The 18,850-nt window shown below is 42.9% G+C and overlaps 2 protein-coding genes across 2 annotated transcripts in view; one reads left to right on the top strand and one right to left on the bottom strand.

The window, feature by feature from the left end:
• Positions 1 to 6,368, bottom strand: part of CUL3 (cullin 3) — a 49,211-nt gene extending 42,843 nt beyond the window's left edge. Inside the window, exon 1 of the mRNA XM_071751771.1 lies at positions 6,051 to 6,368. Coding sequence (XP_071607872.1) covers positions 6,051 to 6,116 — 66 coding nt within the window. The 5' untranslated portion in view covers positions 6,117 to 6,368. The remainder of the gene's footprint in view (positions 1 to 6,050) is intronic.
• A 444-nt stretch (positions 6,369 to 6,812) lies between these two features.
• Positions 6,813 to 18,850, top strand: part of LOC139799637 (guanylate cyclase soluble subunit beta-2-like) — a 38,205-nt gene continuing 26,167 nt past the window's right edge. Inside the window, exons 1-4 of the mRNA XM_071751770.1 lie at positions 6,813 to 6,901; positions 7,668 to 7,854; positions 9,654 to 9,802; positions 12,886 to 12,964. Coding sequence (XP_071607871.1) covers positions 9,696 to 9,802; positions 12,886 to 12,964 — 186 coding nt within the window. The 5' untranslated portion in view covers positions 6,813 to 6,901; positions 7,668 to 7,854; positions 9,654 to 9,695. The remainder of the gene's footprint in view (positions 6,902 to 7,667; positions 7,855 to 9,653; positions 9,803 to 12,885; positions 12,965 to 18,850) is intronic.

Below are 18,850 nucleotides of genomic sequence, written 5' to 3'. Positions count from 1 at the left end.
CACATACAGAGAGATTATCAGACGCTGCAGATCAGCTGCAGTAATGAAAAAAGGCACTATAACTACCTGTCCCACAGATCAAAACCAATTACTTCAGAATACATTTTTTAAATTCTAAGAAACACTGCCACTTATGCTTTGTAAAGCTACCCAGAAGACATTAAAAAAGAAACATTCTGGAAAATAGTGGTATTTTTTCTAGGCAAAAAACCCTCCTATTTTTATGTTATTTGCTGTTATTGTAACTCTTCATGTAGAATACAAAAAGCTCCTGGTCACTTTTATAGCAACACTCAGAAAGCCCTTTTACCCATCACTGCCAGGGGAAAAAATAGTAATTCCTGAATAATGCACTTCTGTACAACACAAGAATGAGGGGGTGGAGAAACATAGCAAGCCACTTCAAAAATCTCAAACTGATTTAGCCAGTATAAAAATCTTAACAGAATGCTGCTGTTACTTCATACTCTTGCATAAAAATAAAGCAAATTTCCAATACAGGCAAGATCTATGAACAGCAGCACCCTTTCCAAGTACAGAGGCACCTATTCCAAACTTACACCAACTGGAATGATGGTTGCTCACAACTTAAAACCCAACTAACAAGGAAAAACAAGAAAATTTGCAACTGAAACCCAAACATCTGCAGAACCTAGGAATTCTAATGAGATCAGGTTAGACCACAACTAAAAGTTAATAGGTACAGTGTGTTAAAACAAAGAACCAAACAAAAACACACCTACAATTATTCAAAGTCTATGCTGGAATTAATGTTATCTCTTGAAAATTCTAAATGCAGCAGTAGGGCAGCTCAGTCTGCTCACTGCATTTCATTTCAAAGAAAAATCTATGAAAACTGGAAGACCTTTTTAAGATTAAAAAATACTTGCTGTTTATTGGACAGTTATCTGTTATTTACATCACAACACCACCTTTTCCCATCAGATAAATGGTGTTTTATTTTTTTTGTCTGTTTCATTTCTAGGTTTTAAGCCTACTAAAATTCAGTTGTGAACTTCTTACTATTCTATACACAATATGTATACACAAGATGCCCTTATAAAAATGTTTGCTAACACAAAGCAATCGAGATTCACAAAGCCAACCATGTAAAACATTAACTACGTGGTCCTAAAGCACTCAGGAAGCTCACATTTTTTTTAATCAGAGCTGAGAAGCCCTGCACTAAACCATGCTCTGATTCTACCCTCCTCCCTCCCCCTGCCTCTCCATTCACTCACCAGCAGAGCAAGCATGCACTAAGGGTTAAGGCAAAGCAGAAATAAATGCATTACATATAAAATCTGAACACTGAAAAACCTAACTGTCTTTAAATGTCTTTTCTATGGTTTATCTGTTCTAGTAAGATGCTCAAGACACAACATTAACATCAGCCTCTTAATAGATCCACACATTACGGGCTGAAGCATCAATTTAGCACACCTCATCTCAACTTGCACCATCGATCCCCTAAGTTTCAAACCAAACCAAACAAGGAGCCAGAATTGCCCAAGAAAAAGAGAAAGCCTAAATCAAGGAGCTGTTAGAGCTGAGGGGAAAAGAGCAGTAGCAATGAAAACAGAATTTTACAGAACTTTGAGGAAGTGGTAATATCAACTGATAAACAGAGCTGAAAGAAAAAACACCTGCCTGCCTTTTTTGCACAAGGTTTAGATGAAATGAGATTTTTCTTTCGTAAAAGTATTTCATGTAAAATGAATCAGAGAAGCTTTTACATACAGATATATATATATACATATATATATATACACACACATTCACACAGACTTTAAAGACTCATTTTACCCCAAGTGCTCGTGCAGGATCTCTCTAAACACTTTCCAGAATTCATAATGTAACCACATAAGACCCAACTACAGGGATAATTCTGAGATAGAGCAAAACACTATTTTGTAGTCTTGCTCTAGAGAGGAAACATAGCTCTGCTGGAAACAAAAATGGTTAAAAGCACTCAAATACACTCATCCAATTGTAACAATTAAACCAAGTAACCTACACTTGGGTCATGCTGGTTTTCAGAAAGATCTGTCCAGTCAATTATATGTTGACTACTGACATACTGGACTGGGAGAAGGATGACTTCTTGCAAAAAAGTTCATTCAACACAGCTTTAGATTACTTGTATAGCTTCTGAACATTAATTCCCAAAATGCTTTCCAAATTTGCATATATTGTTTATTTCTGCAAGAAACTTTTTTACTTTGCACAACTTTTCCATCAAAACATATTTAAGGCTACTATTTTCCACTAGTTCAACAGTCACATCAAACAGCTCAAACACCCTTGGAAGAAAGATTATTTATACATGTTGGAACTCCATTACAGACATCACATTTCTGCAAAAGTTTAAAGTGCAAATCTAGCATTCTTTGGCACCGCTTTTCACAGATCAACTAAATCACCTTAAAATTAGATTTGCTGCAGCTTTTGAAGTATCCCTTTAGCAAGCAGTAACGGGCTCACTGAGGGTTACATAGAGTGACTACAGGAAACCCTGAGAGTACTTTAAATGAAAACAGGGAAGAAAACAACCCCAGATACTTCTCCAACACAGATGAAATTAAGTCGTATTTTGTAGGAGTATCAATCCTGCATCTTCACGTAATGCACACACCATGTAATCAGCAAAAATAGTACTGTAGACCTCCAAATAATTTTAAAACCCAGAATAATTAGTGTTCAAGGACAACACATTCCTATTTGTTGCAGCGCACGTGAATTTGAAATAATAAAGTTTAAAGATAATTTAAGAAAGAAGAGCTTCCACTCAGCCCTCTTACACTATTCCATCTCTGGCTACTCATTGCTATCTGGATTTTATACAAACAGAGAAGAGCAATTTATTATCATGGTGTCAAAAGTACTGGAAGCAGCTATTGAAACAGTACAATGGAAGTCTTCTACAGTGGCACAGAAGATCACTTAACTGCACTTAACCTCAACACTTTGCTCTATTAAATATATAGTAAACTTTCATTAAAAATTATTTCTTTTATTCTTTCTAGATTAAAAAAAAAAAAACACCCAAGTGTGAAGTCTCCAAAAAGAACAGATGCTCGTTTGGTCTCCTTCTGATGCAAAGATTATCACTGTCTTTAAGTCAAATTCAACACGATAACACATGGAATTCCTTTTTTCTAAGTTAGCTTTTTAACTAAGACATGCAATTTTTTTTCCTGTTGTGAACAGAAAAATTGGTTAATGTACAGAACTCTGTTTTCCTCCCCTGCTTCTGATAATTCTAAAACCCATCTCAGCAAAACTGTATGCCAGGTACTCAAAGTCACTGCCCTTGAGGTAACAAAAGCACAGAGCACACTGCAGGAACTAGCAAATATTACCAAGCAGTTAGGATGACAGGTAACCTGCCAGCAATTTCAGGAAATAATAAAGAAGGAATCCAGAATAAAACTAATTCCAAACAAATAAAATCTCCAAGTACAATATTTGTGATGTTCAAATGTTTTGGTCAATTTCTACTTGACTTCTAGCAAGGTAGAAAAAGAAAACTTAGGAGTAGCAACATTTTGCAAATTACTACATCTCCTTTCCTTTAGCTACTGTAAAACCTAATAGTAACAGAAATATAAAAACAAATATGCTATGAAAAATAGGAAATATTAAAGAGACAGAAACTACATGGAAGTTGTTACCATAATATTGCAATGTTCCAGGAAACTTACCACTTCAATTTGGCTACTTCTAGTTCAATATAATTGTAAATAGCTAACTCCATGCAAGAAGCAAACCAACCTAAATCAAGTACACCTGGTGAGAAAGCTGATCAGTAAGAAAAGAAATGGAAGCAGCTGCCAAAGTCATCTCTAAAAGCACTCTTAATTCAGAACTGAAGAGCAGAATGACCAAATTAGAAATAAAAGAGTGAAGATGAGTAGCTTGAGTACGAATACCACACTTTGTAAATACTGACTCTATCCCACAAACAAATGCAAACTCACTGACATGAATAACCCAAGTGCAGCCACTACCACTATTTGTAGGACCAAAGCTACACAACCACTTAGGCCTCCACAAAATCTGCATTAAGAGTTTTACATGAACAGTGGCTACTGCCTTCTCCAGGTATGAAAAAAAAACAAAACCCTCCAAAACTCTCAAAGGAGTACATGCTTCTTTTCCAAAAATGCTTTAACAACAGGATTATCAACAAGATGTCTTTGTAAAGAAAAAAATCTATTGAAGGGAATGCCTGAAAAATTGCTGCTAAAAGATGGCACTAAGCATTTAGGATCTATAGGCCTTCATGTCTATGTACTTACTGAACTATTTTAGGGTGGTTTTTTTAAAATTATTTTTAAACTAGACATACCTTAAAAGAAAAGAAAGACAGTCCTAGCAAAAACAGTTTCAGATAAAAAAACCAAGATGACTGTGTTTAAATTTATGTAAGAGTAGGGCTCTGTATGAGCATTCCTCACCCCCCAACCCTAACTTCATGTGCCCATTTAAAAAAGTGTTGAAAAAAGTAAAACAGAGACTAAAGTTTATCCCATTGTTAAGTCTACCTTTGTTGGCTGACTAATATCTACATATTCAGGGTTGGAATACATGAATCTGCTTATGAAATTAAAAACCTGCTATGTTTCTTGTAGTTTGCTATAAAACACACATACTGGTTCTGTCACTGGTTTATTTTTGCACAGGTTTTCCCAATTTCCCTGGACATGCTGCAGTAAGTCTTTTAATTCCTGGAATTCAACGCTTCCTAACAAAATGTACATGTTTAAAGAAATAAATGGAATTTGGAGATCAAATACGTTCCACCAGATCACATCCATAATTTCAGAGTCCACGGATTTGACTTTTACCATTAAAGACAAGTCAATAATTAAAAGTTGAGGAAAACAGTGTAAAATAAGACTGCTATGATTAAGACAGCCGCTGAAAATACAAAGAATTCTCTCTTTTAAGCAGTGAGAGTTTTGATGAAGCAAATATATTGATATATTCTTTGCCAGTGAAATAAGATAAACAGGTATGTCCAGTTTCGCTATAAAGGCAAGGCCCATTACTTCCATACTACAGCCTACCGGGATCAGACATAGCATCAAAAAGTTACGCTAAACCTTAAAAGCCAATGACTCAACTAAGTATCTTCTTTTTAACATATACACCGGTGAACAGACACACACACACACACTTCTCTGGCAAACCCCTGGAACGCTGAAGCTCTTCTATTCCTCTTTCTCATCGCCACCAATAGCACCGTAGCTGTTATTCTGTTTTAAGCCGTAATTGAACCAACTGTCAAGACACAGCGAGGTTTATAAATCAGCATAAATCAGTAATCTGGCTCCTTCCCCTCTGGAACTCGAAGAGATGGCACTCTCAGGGCTCTGCCCAACACACGAAATTACCAGCGCCTAAATGTTTACAGTAACATCTTCTGAACTGCTGGCGTTTTGCCACCTAAAATCTTATAACCACACGACTCATAAGGTCTTTGAGGGAGCGGAGAGTGGAATAAATTCACCAAGAGGAACCTCTCCAGAAGATATAAATAAATAACACTCCTCCCCCCTTCCGGGGGCTACCAAATTTTGTTTACCAACTATAACCTTCGGCTCCTTCTCGGAGGCCTTTTCCTTGAAAACAAAGAAAAAACCCCCGCCCCCACCCCCCAATGCCGTGCGTGTATTTTCATAATTGATTTGTTTGACTGATGAGGGAGACGATAATCGCGGGGACCAGTTCCTCCACCTCCCACTCGCCGTGCAGCACAGAGCACCGATCCCCCGACACGCACCTCCCGCACGTCCCCGTCTCCCCCCCCCCCCGCCGCTCGCAGAGGGGTGCCCGAACCCGCGGGCCGCCTGACAGCTCTCCCCGCACCGCTCGCACCCACCGCCCACTCCGAGGCCGCCTCCGCCCGGGCCCGACCCGGCTCGCCGGCCCGCGTCGCCGGGCACACGGCGCGGCTGACAGGGAAGCGAGGCCGCGGGGCCTGCGGGCAGGCGGAGGCCGGGGCCTGGCGCGGCCGCTCGGCCCGGCCTAGGCCCGGTACTCACAGGGAAGGCTCGGATCCGCATCTTGGTGTCCTTCCGGCTGCCCGTCCCCTTGCTCAGGTTCGACATCTTCGGGCCCGGCGGCGGCGGCGCCTCCCGTCCGGAGGGGCGCCGGGGGACGCGCGGCGGGACGGCAGAGCCCGGGAGCGGGGCCGGGGGAGGCCGCTGGCGACCTTCACTCCGCGCTGCGGCCCCCCGGGGTTGCGCGGAGAGCGGGAGGACCGAGCCGGGCCGGGCCGGGCCGAAGGGGGTAGCGACGGGGAAAAGCGGCAGCGAGGGGCGAGGCGGCGGAGCAGGCCCCTCGCTCCGGCGGCGGCGCTTCCTTCACCCTCCTCCTCCGCCGCGATGGCGGACAAACATCGCTCAGTGCGCAGGGCCGAGCGCCCCCCCACCCCCCCTTCCTCTGCCTTCCCTTCCCTTCCCACCGCCCAGCAGCAGCCAGCGAGACACAGACCCGGCCGCGGCTGCGGGCGGGGGCGGCGGGCGGGCCGCGGGGCGGAGCCTGGGCAGCCGGGACGAGGAGGGGGGAAGAGGGGGCAGCAGCTCTCGCGAGGCTTCCGCCGCTCTCGCGGGCCAGCCGGGCGGCTCCGAGCTGTCAGCGGAGGAGAGGAAGGGGAAGGCGCGCGGGACGGAAGGGCAGCGCCCATTGGCGGAGAGCGGGGTAGGGGCGGGGCCAAGGCGAAGGGGGCGGGGTCAGTGTAGGGGGCGGGGTCAGTGAAGGGGCGGGGCTAAGGCAGGGGGCGGGGCTGCAGCCCGGGGCGGCGGGCGGGTGCCGGGGCCGCGGTGACACGGGAGGCGTGCGGGGTCCCCTCGGTGTGCGGGGTCCCCTCGGTGTGCCACGTGTCGGGCTGCTGGTGCGTGTTTTGTCAGGGTGAATTAATGCGCGGGTTCCGGTACCCCTGGGGGGGAAGCGCGTGTGGGCCTCGCAGCACCGAGCGTGGCTTGAGCGCTGCTGCGGCCCCGGCTGCCCCTGGAGAGCGTGTCCCGAGCCTGTCCCGGGCCGGCGGTCCCAACCCCCGAGTTCTGGGTGCCTGGGCTGGGCTGGCTATGCACTGCTAAAAAAGGAAAGACAGTTTGTTCCTTTTCCTCTTGCTTACCCTTTGAAGTCTCCCGGATGCCAATTCTGCCCCTCTGAATCATGTCGCCGGCGGGCGTGTCCCTCCGCGGAGCCTCAGAGAAGGGGCATGATGCAAGGCGCTTTTATTTATTTATGTTTGGTGTTTTCGTCGCAGTGCATGCCTGAGAAATGAGGGTGCCACCTGAGGCAATGCTTACATGAGCGTAGAGTTAAATATAGGTCATCCAGGAAAGGCCGGTTGCTGGGCGAGGGAAGAATGCTCTGAAAATGTCAGATTCTGTAAGGTGGGAGCAGTGCCTCTGGAAGTTGGGATGGGCAGCCGGAGAAATCCAGGTCCCAGTCACCAGGGGACGAACTGAAAAGTTAGGGGACAAAAAATTGAAATCTGGGTCAAAACATGCCTTGCTCAACATCCCTCGGAGGAAGTCCACGGCATGGTCAGGAAGAGAATTTTTTTTAGGTGACTCTGAAACTGGACTCGGAATACCAGAGCACCTTGAGGTGTGTGATGTGCATCCAGAGTCATTACTGTTCCCCTCCAGGTGCCTCCTCTGTGCATCGTGTGCCCCGCGGCAGGAACATCCCTTCTCTGAGCTCCTTTGCCTCCTGTGAGAGTCACATCACCATTTCTGAGTTTGCTACAACCACTTCCCATCGGGACTGGGCCTGTTCACCTACAACAATTTTTTTCATCTCCTGATCAGAATTAAGTATACACGCCTGGAGAAGGTATTATATAACAGTGACACAATGCACACTGATTGCAACATGACTGTGCAATACCAACCAGCCCTCTCCAAAATGACAGTAGAGTCAAAAGGCAGGCGAAGCAAAGATGGAAAGGGAAATGCTGCCATTTGTTAATATGAAGAATATGGCTCCCACGTTCTTTCAGCACAATTTGAATCTTAGTTCTCCTCCCAAGTGCTTCCTTTACCTAACGAAAATGAGCTCTTAATAATATTAATATGGTGGCTTTTTTTTTTTTCCGTCCTGTGACAGGATCAAGCAATTTGAAAATGCTTAGTTTTGACTCCTGTAAAAACAGGTTGCAAAACTGAAGGAAAAAGTAAATTTGTACTGAAACACAGAGTTTTGATTTTGAAAATGTTACAAGAGTATTTTTCAAGACATTTAGTGCTGTCCTCAAAAGCAAAAACTTTCCCCACACACTGTTTTTGAGGAACTGGCATTTCTTCTTTCAAGAAAGAAGAAAAAAGAACAACTTTGACTGGATCTATTATTGCAGATTAATTTCTCCAATTACTGCTTCTGTGTTTTCTCTGATGTTGGCCTTATGCTTATGGCACCTGTACCATAGCCTCTTGCCTTCTCTTCATGGAACCTGCTACTAGTGCCTGGTTTTTATCTAAAAGTCTGAAAAGTGCTGACTCACCCTTAGTCACTGTTCAGTCCAGCACAGTACATTCAACAAAAACTAAAATTACTCTCCTACCAAGCAGTTTCAGTTCTTGTGTCAAGTAGCTTTATTTTGCACTGTGAGCTCAGAGCTACAACACTTCCTGGCATAAGTATATTGCTAGTTCTAACTTTATTACTAACAGCTGAATTTGCAGCCTCTGCTTTCTTTTTGCGCAGATTTATGACCCAGCGTGGGTCCTTGCTGTAGAGAAATTCACTCATAGCTCCTCCCTTCGTGTCTGTTCTCTGACAGCCCAAGGTTGAGACTATTATTTTTTTTCTTTTAGTGCAAATTTTCTGTTTCCATACATCATGCACAAAACGAAGTTTCGCTAAAAATTACCCTTTGAGCTCGCACAAAGAACTAATTTAAAGGTCCATTAAGTGCTTGTAATGTTAATTCTGGGTTGGGCAAAGCCAAGAGGAAAACAGGAGGGTGGAGGAGGACAGATTAGCATAGGAAGAAGAAATCAGCCACCTTATGGCCTAAGTGGGTCAGCTCAGCCATCACACAGAGGTACCTGACGTGTCCTCTCCAAGTGGAGCAGCAAAGTAGCGGTTCCTGTGCAGGAGAATGGTCACATCTCCCCATGGCAGGACCTGAAACACACCTTGCACCAACATGGAGCAGTGGGGAGGCCCTGAAAATAACACACTGTGCTCAGCATTACCCAAAGCAGTCGTTTACTGTTGTTTTCCTGAGGTCCTATCAGTCGTGCAAGGGGCAGCAGGAATTTTAGAAGGTTGTGAAGAGTACATTACATTAGAATCAATCTATCTAAATTTATGGTTTTATAGTCAGGCCTTTAAAAGCAGAGCAGGGCTCTTGTTTAACTTAAACAAATATATACCTCTATGTATTCTCTATATACCTACGAAAACCAGATTTATGTCAAATGGCAACTTTTTTTCCCTGGTAAGGCTTAATCGTGCTCCACCAAAGCAAGGAACTAAGATTATCTTTTTAAAAATAAATATAACCTCCAAGAAATTATACATACATATCCTCAGGTCTTCCTTACGTAATCCCTCACCTCTGTGACCAGCAGTGATATTGGATCATAGAAATACTCAGCATAAATTTAAAAAAGGTGTTTCTGTCCCAGCAGGAAACAGGCTGACTGCATCCTGGTCCTCAGAGCACCTAAATGCCTGGCTGCAAACTCAGGGGTAAGCAGCCAAGGCTTGAAACCTCATCTCCAGTGAGCTTCTACTGCAGAAAAAAAAAGCAGCAACATAGCATTTGCATGTTGTGGTAGGAAAAACAGTGAGTTCTGTCCTTTTAAAGAGCAGGATTAGGGGAAGGGCTTTTTTTTTTTTTTTTTTTCTTCTTCCTTCTTTCTTTTTTTTCCAGTTTGATAAGTGCCTGCATCACTTTGCATGTGATGGTTGCTTTCAGATTTGCATGATGATTTGTGACACAGTAAACAGATGTAGAAGACAGTTCCTTCGCTTTCCCATGCTACTATTGTAGGAGATGCAGAAAAAAAAACGTTCTTTTCAGCAAAATTTATACAACCTAAGGAAAAAACAACTCTTTTTTTTTTTTTTTTCTGTACCAACACAGAGGCAGGCACCAGCAAAACAAGCATCTGATAATGAGCCATAAGCTGTTTTGAAGATTCTGCCAAAGCAGAATCCTTGTCCAAATCACTGAAAACACAACAAAATTCAGGACAAACAAATAAATGTATAATTTTAGTGCCTTAATCCCTCCTCTGCAAATCAATACAATAACTGATTTATGTGCAAGGCTGACGTATGACAAGAGGCATGGGGAACATAGGATCCTGTAAAAAATATTAAGTCTCCAGAAATTATTTACCAGGCCACGATTACAGATTTCTTCAAAGAAGCAAAACAATTTCAAGGCACACTGTTTCACATAATTTCTATCCCATTTGAGACCTTTTCTTTCTTGCATATCTTGGATAAAGGAAGATGCTTGGATTTTATTGGGTTTTTTTGCATGGCAGAGATAGTGGTGGTGGCTGAGGGGCTTGAGAGTGCTGTCAAAGGCTGCAAAGGGGCAAGGCAAGACAGGGAACAGGCAGCATAAAGTTACAGCAACTCATTGCTTAGAATGTTTGGCTGGGCTGTGTTTAAATTTTATTTCTGTTGCACTTAAATGTCACCACAAATAGAGTAAATGCTAAAATACGAAGGTCTAAACAGCTCAGCACTTTCCAAAACAGACTCAAGTACTTCCAAATACTCTGCAAGCAGGAAGAAATGGCGAGGTACTGTGTGAGCCTTATTTTCTGAATTTGTGACCTGATGTAACAGACAAAATCTTTGCTGACAGGCCCAGCTTAACCCATGCTCTCCCTTGGAGTTCCCTGTCCCATCATCAGCCACCCCACCAGCAGATTCCACCACTGCCATGTGGCACAGGCTCTGCCCCCAGCACCAGCAGCCTTGGAGTGGGCTGCTGGCAGGCAGCATGCTGAGGGCTGGCAAGGGAGGTGATGAGGTTGCTGTAACAAACCCATCATGTAGTGGCACATTTTAGAAACAGGTCTAACCAGACAATGCACATAATAACCAAAATTAATGCTGCCCAGCCAGCACTGTCTTCCCTTTCAGTACCTGACCCACTTCGAGGTGGTTGGAATAATACATGGAATAATAATGAAGTCCTTACCAGACTAAATCAAGTCTCAGTTCGAGAGCAAACTTACACCTCTAATGCAAGCCTTTGACAGACACTTTGCACAATACCACTGCAAAATATGCTGGCAAACCCATGGCCTGTAATTCACCAGCACTGCAGCTTTGTGTATGGCAGCAATTGCTGTAAGTGCTGTGCCATCAGCTTCTTTCCTACTCTACCTCTGCCCAACAAGAAGAGCAGTACAGGGCAGCTGTACAAACCTCTGTGCTCAGCTAGGACAGGGGATGCTGCCACATGGAGCCAGGCAGGCTCTTGTGTTACAACCCAGTCTTCCAGTGCCTTCCAGTGCCTCACTGCCAGCTGGAGAGTTTTTCCAGACCTTCAGTAGCACGACAGAAGATTTGGTCAGAGCAAATCTTTTGTGCAGTGCCCACATTACAAAGGAAATTAAAATAAATAATTTAAAACATGCGACAGCTGTTGTCAACCAATAGTGAAAGCTGCAGTGGTGGGGTTAGAGAAGTGGTTCAGGTTCAGAAATTTCTCCTACCTGATCACAGAAATCTTCTCTTAGAGGTGAACAAGTGTGTACATAATGTGTCAGAAGACAGCCTGAAAGGGCCAGACACTCACTCAAAACACTCAAGGCAAATTTTGAGAAAACAAAAAAAAAAGTTTCAGTTAGAACCCCTTAAAGAAAATACTGTGCACAAACCCAAGTGCAGGTTAAAAGGTTGTGCCAGTACCATCATACTACACAAACACCTACCAAAAGTTGAAGGGTGACCCGATCTTGGTGCACAAAGCTCCCGTGTGGGAAAGTGGTTTCTGAGAGCACTGCAATTCATATCACGTAGGAAAAGACAGCTTGACAGAATGGTTGGGAAGTGAAGCAAGAGGAAAAACTACACAAAACCAAGGGTAATTATTCCTTTAAACAATTTACCTACAGGTGCCACAGATCCTTCATTATTCACCATGTCAAATGAAGCTCAGTAATTTGCTAAATACCAAGCCAGACTAGCTACAGCTGCTTTCTTCCCAAACAGCAGCTCTGGATTTACTGAGCCCCTCAGTTACTTCTGCACTAACACCCTCAGCAGCTCTTGGTGCTCTAGGCAGATGGGGGTGGGCAGGGGAACTCTTGGCTAGCACTCACCCTCCCCTTGGCTGTGGCTCACAAGATGCAGGTGGAAAATGGATGCTTTGAGATGGCTGACAAACTTTCCTTCTTATGAGATTTAGTTTCTTAGTACCAGTTCTGTTTCTTCAGAACTGGAAGAAGTTGCTTTGAAAGTTGAGGAAGAAACATGTCTCAGAAGTTTTCATGCTTAGAGTCACCAGAGATTTTTTGTGGCTTTTACAGACGTTCATGCCTCAGCTATTTTGACATTTCCTGTTAGCTAAGTGACAGAGAATTAGATGCCTTGTGTACTTCAAATGCCTGTACAGTTGTGGCCTTTTCACATTTGGGTTAAAAACTCAAGGTTGCTCACACAGGAATTTCCTCCTTCTTAAATACATGCATTGTTCTCAAAGTTGCACCTGCCCAGAAGTCTCGAGCCAGCTGTGGTCTGCACACTTTCCAGGTCCTTTACACTGCCATAGGAAGCCCTGCCCAGCAAAGTGACCAATCTTCACTCTCAGGTTAGGTACTTGCTGAAGAAGCAGCTGTGCCAGCCTAAGATGTGACTGATGCCCAGGTGTTGGTCATCCCTCCACAGCAGCCCTACAGTCTGCCCTACTGCATGGTGTAAAAGGCTGTGTGCAAAAACTGGTGTTGAAATTCCAGCTGAAAGTCAGGTGAGTAAACTCACATGACCCCCACCAGCATTTACCAACCTGCTGTCTTTGGGATGAAGCACATGAGGAGTGCCCAGGTGACATCTGAGCTGTACCAGGAAGAGGGTAATTTCTGGTGTATGGGTGGGAATGGACATCTTCAAATGCCACAAAGCCATTTCTACAATGACCACATGACTGTAGCCTCAGAAAACAGTCATTATTTTAGAAGATGTTGGTAAACATCATCTTCCAGACCAACCTCTGCAGGATAAAGATGCCAGGCATCTGGAATGGGCAGTCCCACAAACCAGGGCTCTTCCTGCAGTTCCAAAAACTGGAACTGTTTCCTAAGCTGTCCAAGGCTAAGTGTGCTGGTTCGTGCAAACCTGCCTTTGTCAGCTGTTTGAACTAAGCCAGTGGAACTTGCCTGAAGCAGAGCAGCATGCCTTTATTCTCCTGGATGCACCTTTTTGGCAGAGCTGTCCCAGTTATAACCCCTGGCTACAGTGGAAATGCACTCAGCAGTCTCAGGTGTTTGCAAAATGGTAATGGCACAGGACCCCCAAGTAGTTAAACATTGTTATATGGTGCAAATGTTTTGGGTTTTTTTTCTTAGTTCTGCATAAAAAAATATGAAACATCCGTGAAAAACACAAATGTCCTTCAGCTCTTAAACAGCTGCCAACTCACAAAGTTGAGTTCAATGCAAAAAGTGACCTTTTAACACATTTTATACCATTACAAGGTGCCTCTTTAAACCATAAGATGATTGCTACTATCTTTACACAACTATCTAAGGGCCAACAAACAGTACTCATATCCAGCACTAGACAAGCACAAAAAATCAGTCTTCTACAGAAAAGCTCCCAAGTTATGTAGACAAGGCAGGTTTGTGGGAAAGTGTAGTGGGAAGGAAGGTGTGTTTTCAGGAATGGGAATATGGCTCTTGGATGGCCAGTGTGAAAGGATACCTAAAGCAAATGAGAGGGAAAAAAAAAAACCAAAAACCCCAACACATGGTTGCTATCCTGAACCTGCTGAGAATGTGCTTGTGTTTCTCAAGCAGGGACTCAAGCGAGCTGTGTAAATCAGGCCCACATATGCTCAGCCTGGCTTTTTGAACAGTCATGACATGGATGCAAGGTAAAGATAAGCTTTTGATGCCAGTGAGTTATTTGTTTTACCACCAGGAAAGACCTAAATAAATCATGTCTTGGTGGGAGGCCGTGGCATGCTGGCACTTGGTAGCACAGACCCCTGGGTTTGAAGTGGCGATGAAGTTTCTCAAGACATTAAAACACAAAGTGCAGAAAAAGCAAGATCATAATGGATGAAGAGCTCCATACACTAGAATAAAAATCTCTGAGCAAGACAATTTTCCTAGGATAGGTGTATCAGATGTATGGCAAAATCTTCCTAAGAGAAATGCAGTGTATATTAAGAGAAGTTCATTGTTACTGATGTACTTTACGTAAGCCTGCTTTGTTTCTGACCCAAATTCTTTCTAGGGATTGAAATCAGCTGTGGCCAGATCTCAAGGCTTATTTGGCTGCAGTTACCTGGCTAGGGAATGATTTATTCATGTCATTACTAAAATTACTACTTTGCTTTAAAATGCTGTTAGAGAGTCTGCGGATTCTGCCCAGAAGCCAAGTGATGTTCCTCAAATGAGCTGTGTTGCACACAGCCCTTTTGAAAATAAGTTTTTATCATACATATCCGTGGAATTCCTTAATTTGAGCAAACATCAAGTTTGATGCCAACAGAAAGAAAATCTGAATCTGTAAAATATTGCTGTTTCAGTTTGGAGAGAGAATACTGATGGTAAATTTAAGACAGGAGATCCCTGGAATATAATTGTCTTCTTCTCAGTTCAATGGGATCCTGCTATGCCTAGGTGCAAGTGAAGGAATAATAAAAAAGAAAAAATCCTGAAAAGTGCTTGATTGTAATCCCCCCCACCTACTTTTCTTGTTCTTCTAATTGAGAAGTTAGAAGAACCAGGGACAGGACAGGCAATGCTATTATCAGAAACCTTTTTCAACCAATAATATTGATTCAGTTGTATGCTTCATTACTTTTTATTGGTTTCAGGATTAGTATAAAAACAAAAACGGAGGTGAAAACACAAACCAATCACACTACTCTGGCATTTTCAAAAGGATTCAGTTTCACTTTTTGATCAGTAGTACTTAACATTTCCTTCAATTTTGCTTTAAAGACTATTACAAGTGATATGCCTGACATCTCTTAATATGCAGGACAACTGTATGTATACACATACATTAGAAACACTTTTTCCATTTTTCCTTTCATTTTCTGGAGCATAATCTTTGATCTATTCTCCACAAATAGGCCTGTGTCCTTTGGTGACCTTGCTATCAATCCACCTGCCTTTAAGAAAGCTCTTAATTAACTTGCAAGGTTTGAGGTTCAAGAACTCTCATTCTCAAAAATGCCATTTTTGTTTTATTTGTTAAGTCAGGTAGGCATCTTGGCAAAATACAAATTTAACAAATATGTGCACATTGATGAAAACCATATGGGATGAATGTTGTCTTCAAACCATGTCTGTAATACTGGATTGTTTAGGAAAATAAAAGCAAGTAAATTCCAGCATGAACTCGAGGTGTTTTAGAAATCAGAGCAGCAATGCTTGTGTTATTTTAGCCATTTCATTGTTGAAATGCTGTCACAGTTTAGCAACTCCTAGACATCGGGCAACAGTTCAGCAAACTTCACTTAGTTTGCAGATTTCTTATAAACCAGGAATGCCAAAGGTTTTTTTTTTTTTCTGCCAAATTAAGCGAAGTCAGCCAAATGCAAAGGTGTAAATCCTGTCCTCTTGTTTGCTCAGTGCCTCGAGCTGTTCTCAAGACCTGGCAGAGATTAAAGTTGCCTGCTATTAGCAACTGGAAAAAGCACGAGGCAGAATGCCAGCTTCTAAATTAAACAAACAAAAATCCTTTTCTAGTTCAATTCTAAAGACACGTATATTTCTTTCACACCTACATCTCCAAACATAGACAAGTTTAAGTGAGCAGCTGGAAAAGTACCAAAGATTTATATGTACTTACACTGCTGAAAGAAAGGCTGCATTTTTTTAATGCATCCCAAAGATCTATGAAGACATCCTTTGCTCCATCTCTGGGTCAGCTTGACTATTAGGACTTGGGAAGACTTTTTGATCAGAGTGGAAAGTCCCAAGGATTATTTCAGGAGCCCCATCACTCACCCTAATGCTGCCCCAGTTGCCATAGGACAAACATCTATGAAAAATTTTGCAGTTTGTTAAAAGGGTCATTCAGTTAGCTGTAGATTTTCACTCAGGGAGAGTTACCTGTTTTTTTGCTGGTTTTTTTTTTCAAACTGTTGTTGTTAATGCTGCTTTCACATTTCAGAACTGCTCTGACAGACAGACATCAAAAAAAGTTCTTATTCAAAACCATTTGTTACCTTTAAGGAAACATTTGAAACACTCCTTCGTGGTGGGTAGGAGAACAACACACACACATATAAATGCATTTCTGAAAGGGAGAGAAATGATTAAAAGTGACTTGTTTGTTGAAGGTGTGTGTAAAGCATAGCTGGTAAACCACGAACAGGAGATGTGTTCCTTAGCACATACTCCCACCTCCCAGTAAATACAGGACTAGGCTGTTTACAGAGTGACAGATGGTGCTTACTAAGAAGAAAACATGGATAGGTGCTTATAAGAAGAAAAGCTATGATATTCCAGAGTTGACTTGTAGTATTTGCAGGAAAGTATCCAGAAAGAAGAGACAAGCAGCTAAATCCAGATCTGCACACCTTCTGCCAAACTTAAAAACAACTTCCTGGGAAGCAAGGGTGTTCTGAAGAGGGCTAAACAGATGCAACTCTTTCCATATGGAAAATTCATTTTCTAGTCATATCTCTTAAAAAACTTCTCTCTTTTCATGTTCTCTTCCACTTCTCCTCTGTTTCCTAGATATTCATCATCAAAAAAGATAATCCAAGCCAGCCTGCATAGAAATCTACACAATACTAACCAATCCTCTATGCAGCTCTGCCAAGCTTTTTCCACGTGTGTCAGAATTAGCTTATGACACTATTTTTAGGATTTTTCCCTTCTGATAAAAGCTCTTTGCACCGTCTGTGACTTCCTCCTCCTGTGTGCAGCTGCTCCAGACATCAAGTTCTATGAAGCTGAACACAAGTTGGAGCAAGGCAGGATGTTCCCATTGCTGCAAAGGTGTTACTTGTCCCAGATGTCTTTTAGAATATACTTACATATATACACACACAAGAATATGTGTATATAGATTTATTTTCAGTAGAGATTTTTAGTTTCTTTACTAACAATACATAGCTTGAGACCTACCTCTTCATTCATAGTGACACACATATTACTGACACTATGTTCTAAACCTGAAACTTACACATTTAATTAAAAATTAATATGCCTTTCAGGCCTACTTGCATTTGAAATCCATTGGAGCTCAGCTGCAGCATGTGGCGAGGTGGTGCCAAGCTGGCTGACAGATGCAGGCACTGCTTGATCAGACTCACCGCTGACAGGAGCTTCACCCAAGGTCTCATTTCTGCAGCCATAAGGAAAAAAGATGTTAAATTTAGGTAGGCAGTAAGTTAACCATTGAAGTAGGGCTTCTACTCAGTGTTTTCTCCTTGGAATTATGCAATGGGTGGAATGCAGAAGATGCCTCTCCTTGAAAGTGTTCAAGGCCAGGTTGATGAGGCTTTGAGCAGCCTGATCTAGTGGGAAGTGTCCCTACCCATGCAGGGGAGTTGGAACTAGATGATCATTAAGGTCCATTCTAACCAGAACCATTCTATGATTCCATGATTTTACTCTGTGTTTTAATAAGGACCTGTGGCAATGGCAGAAATTGTCATTCAAGGACTTCCCAAGCCTGTGAGAATGACTTGGCTTGCAGGATTATGTGTCCAGACACACAGGTTACCCAGTAAGATCTATTACTTTCCTGGTGCTCAGCAGTCATAGTCCTGTGAATCAAAAGGTGTTGAGTAACCATGGGTTTTAATCATATTTTGGGGGCATGCATGAATTTGAAAGATTCTTCAAAATTACTCTGACCACCGAGCACTCTGGTGCTGGATGGCTGCTCAGAGATCTCTGCCTCATTTTCCCTTTGCTTAAGCATGGTGCAAGGAAATACTTGCAATGCACAGGAAGATGCAGGGTTCCTAGGAACAATCCTGAACATGGAGCAGGTTTTCAGGCAGTTATGCCATCAGCAGTACTTGTCAGAAGAGCCCAAAGCCCAGACAGCCTGCATGACAGCAATGACCTTGGTGCTCAGGGCCAGGTGCTCTTTTGGCACCAGTATGTTCCATTGCCATTCCCATCTCCATCTCCAAAGCATGGGGACCAAGACATATAGCTGCAGATGTTACTCCATGTTAGAAAAAGAGCCTCAAAAGGTAGACTAATATTTCTTACCCAATTAACAGTTCTCTGAAGCTTAGGTGTGGAAGCAGACAATGGTACCTTCTCTTTCATGCCCATTCTTAGAGGTGAGGCAAGAGAAGAGGTGTTGTCCCAGAAGCAGCAGCAGGTTCCATAGGTAAACCCGTGTTGCAATTTTTGGTAGCTGGATGTTGCCACAGGGCAAAATGAGAACGAAGCTGTTGGTTTAGAAGCAGCCAAAGGGAGGCCAGTAAGCAGTGGAGCCGACCTAACTCAGTGTCTCTCAGCTCAGTAGCCAAGCCTTGGAAAGATCTGGGTTGGCTTTACCTGTGCTCTGTTCCTTCCTGCATTTCTGTAGTGAAGATGACATTAACTAGCCTAGACATGTTACTGGACAGCAGGATTACTGCTGCTTTTTATGTATTACACCATCAGGCAAGCTATTGGGACAGAAGAGCTGGACAAGTTGGAGC

Source organism: Heliangelus exortis, chromosome 9 (genome assembly GCF_036169615.1).
Source record: "Heliangelus exortis chromosome 9, bHelExo1.hap1, whole genome shotgun sequence".
NCBI lineage: Eukaryota > Metazoa > Chordata > Aves > Apodiformes > Trochilidae > Heliangelus > Heliangelus exortis.
This window is presented reverse-complemented; position numbering and strand designations above follow the sequence as displayed.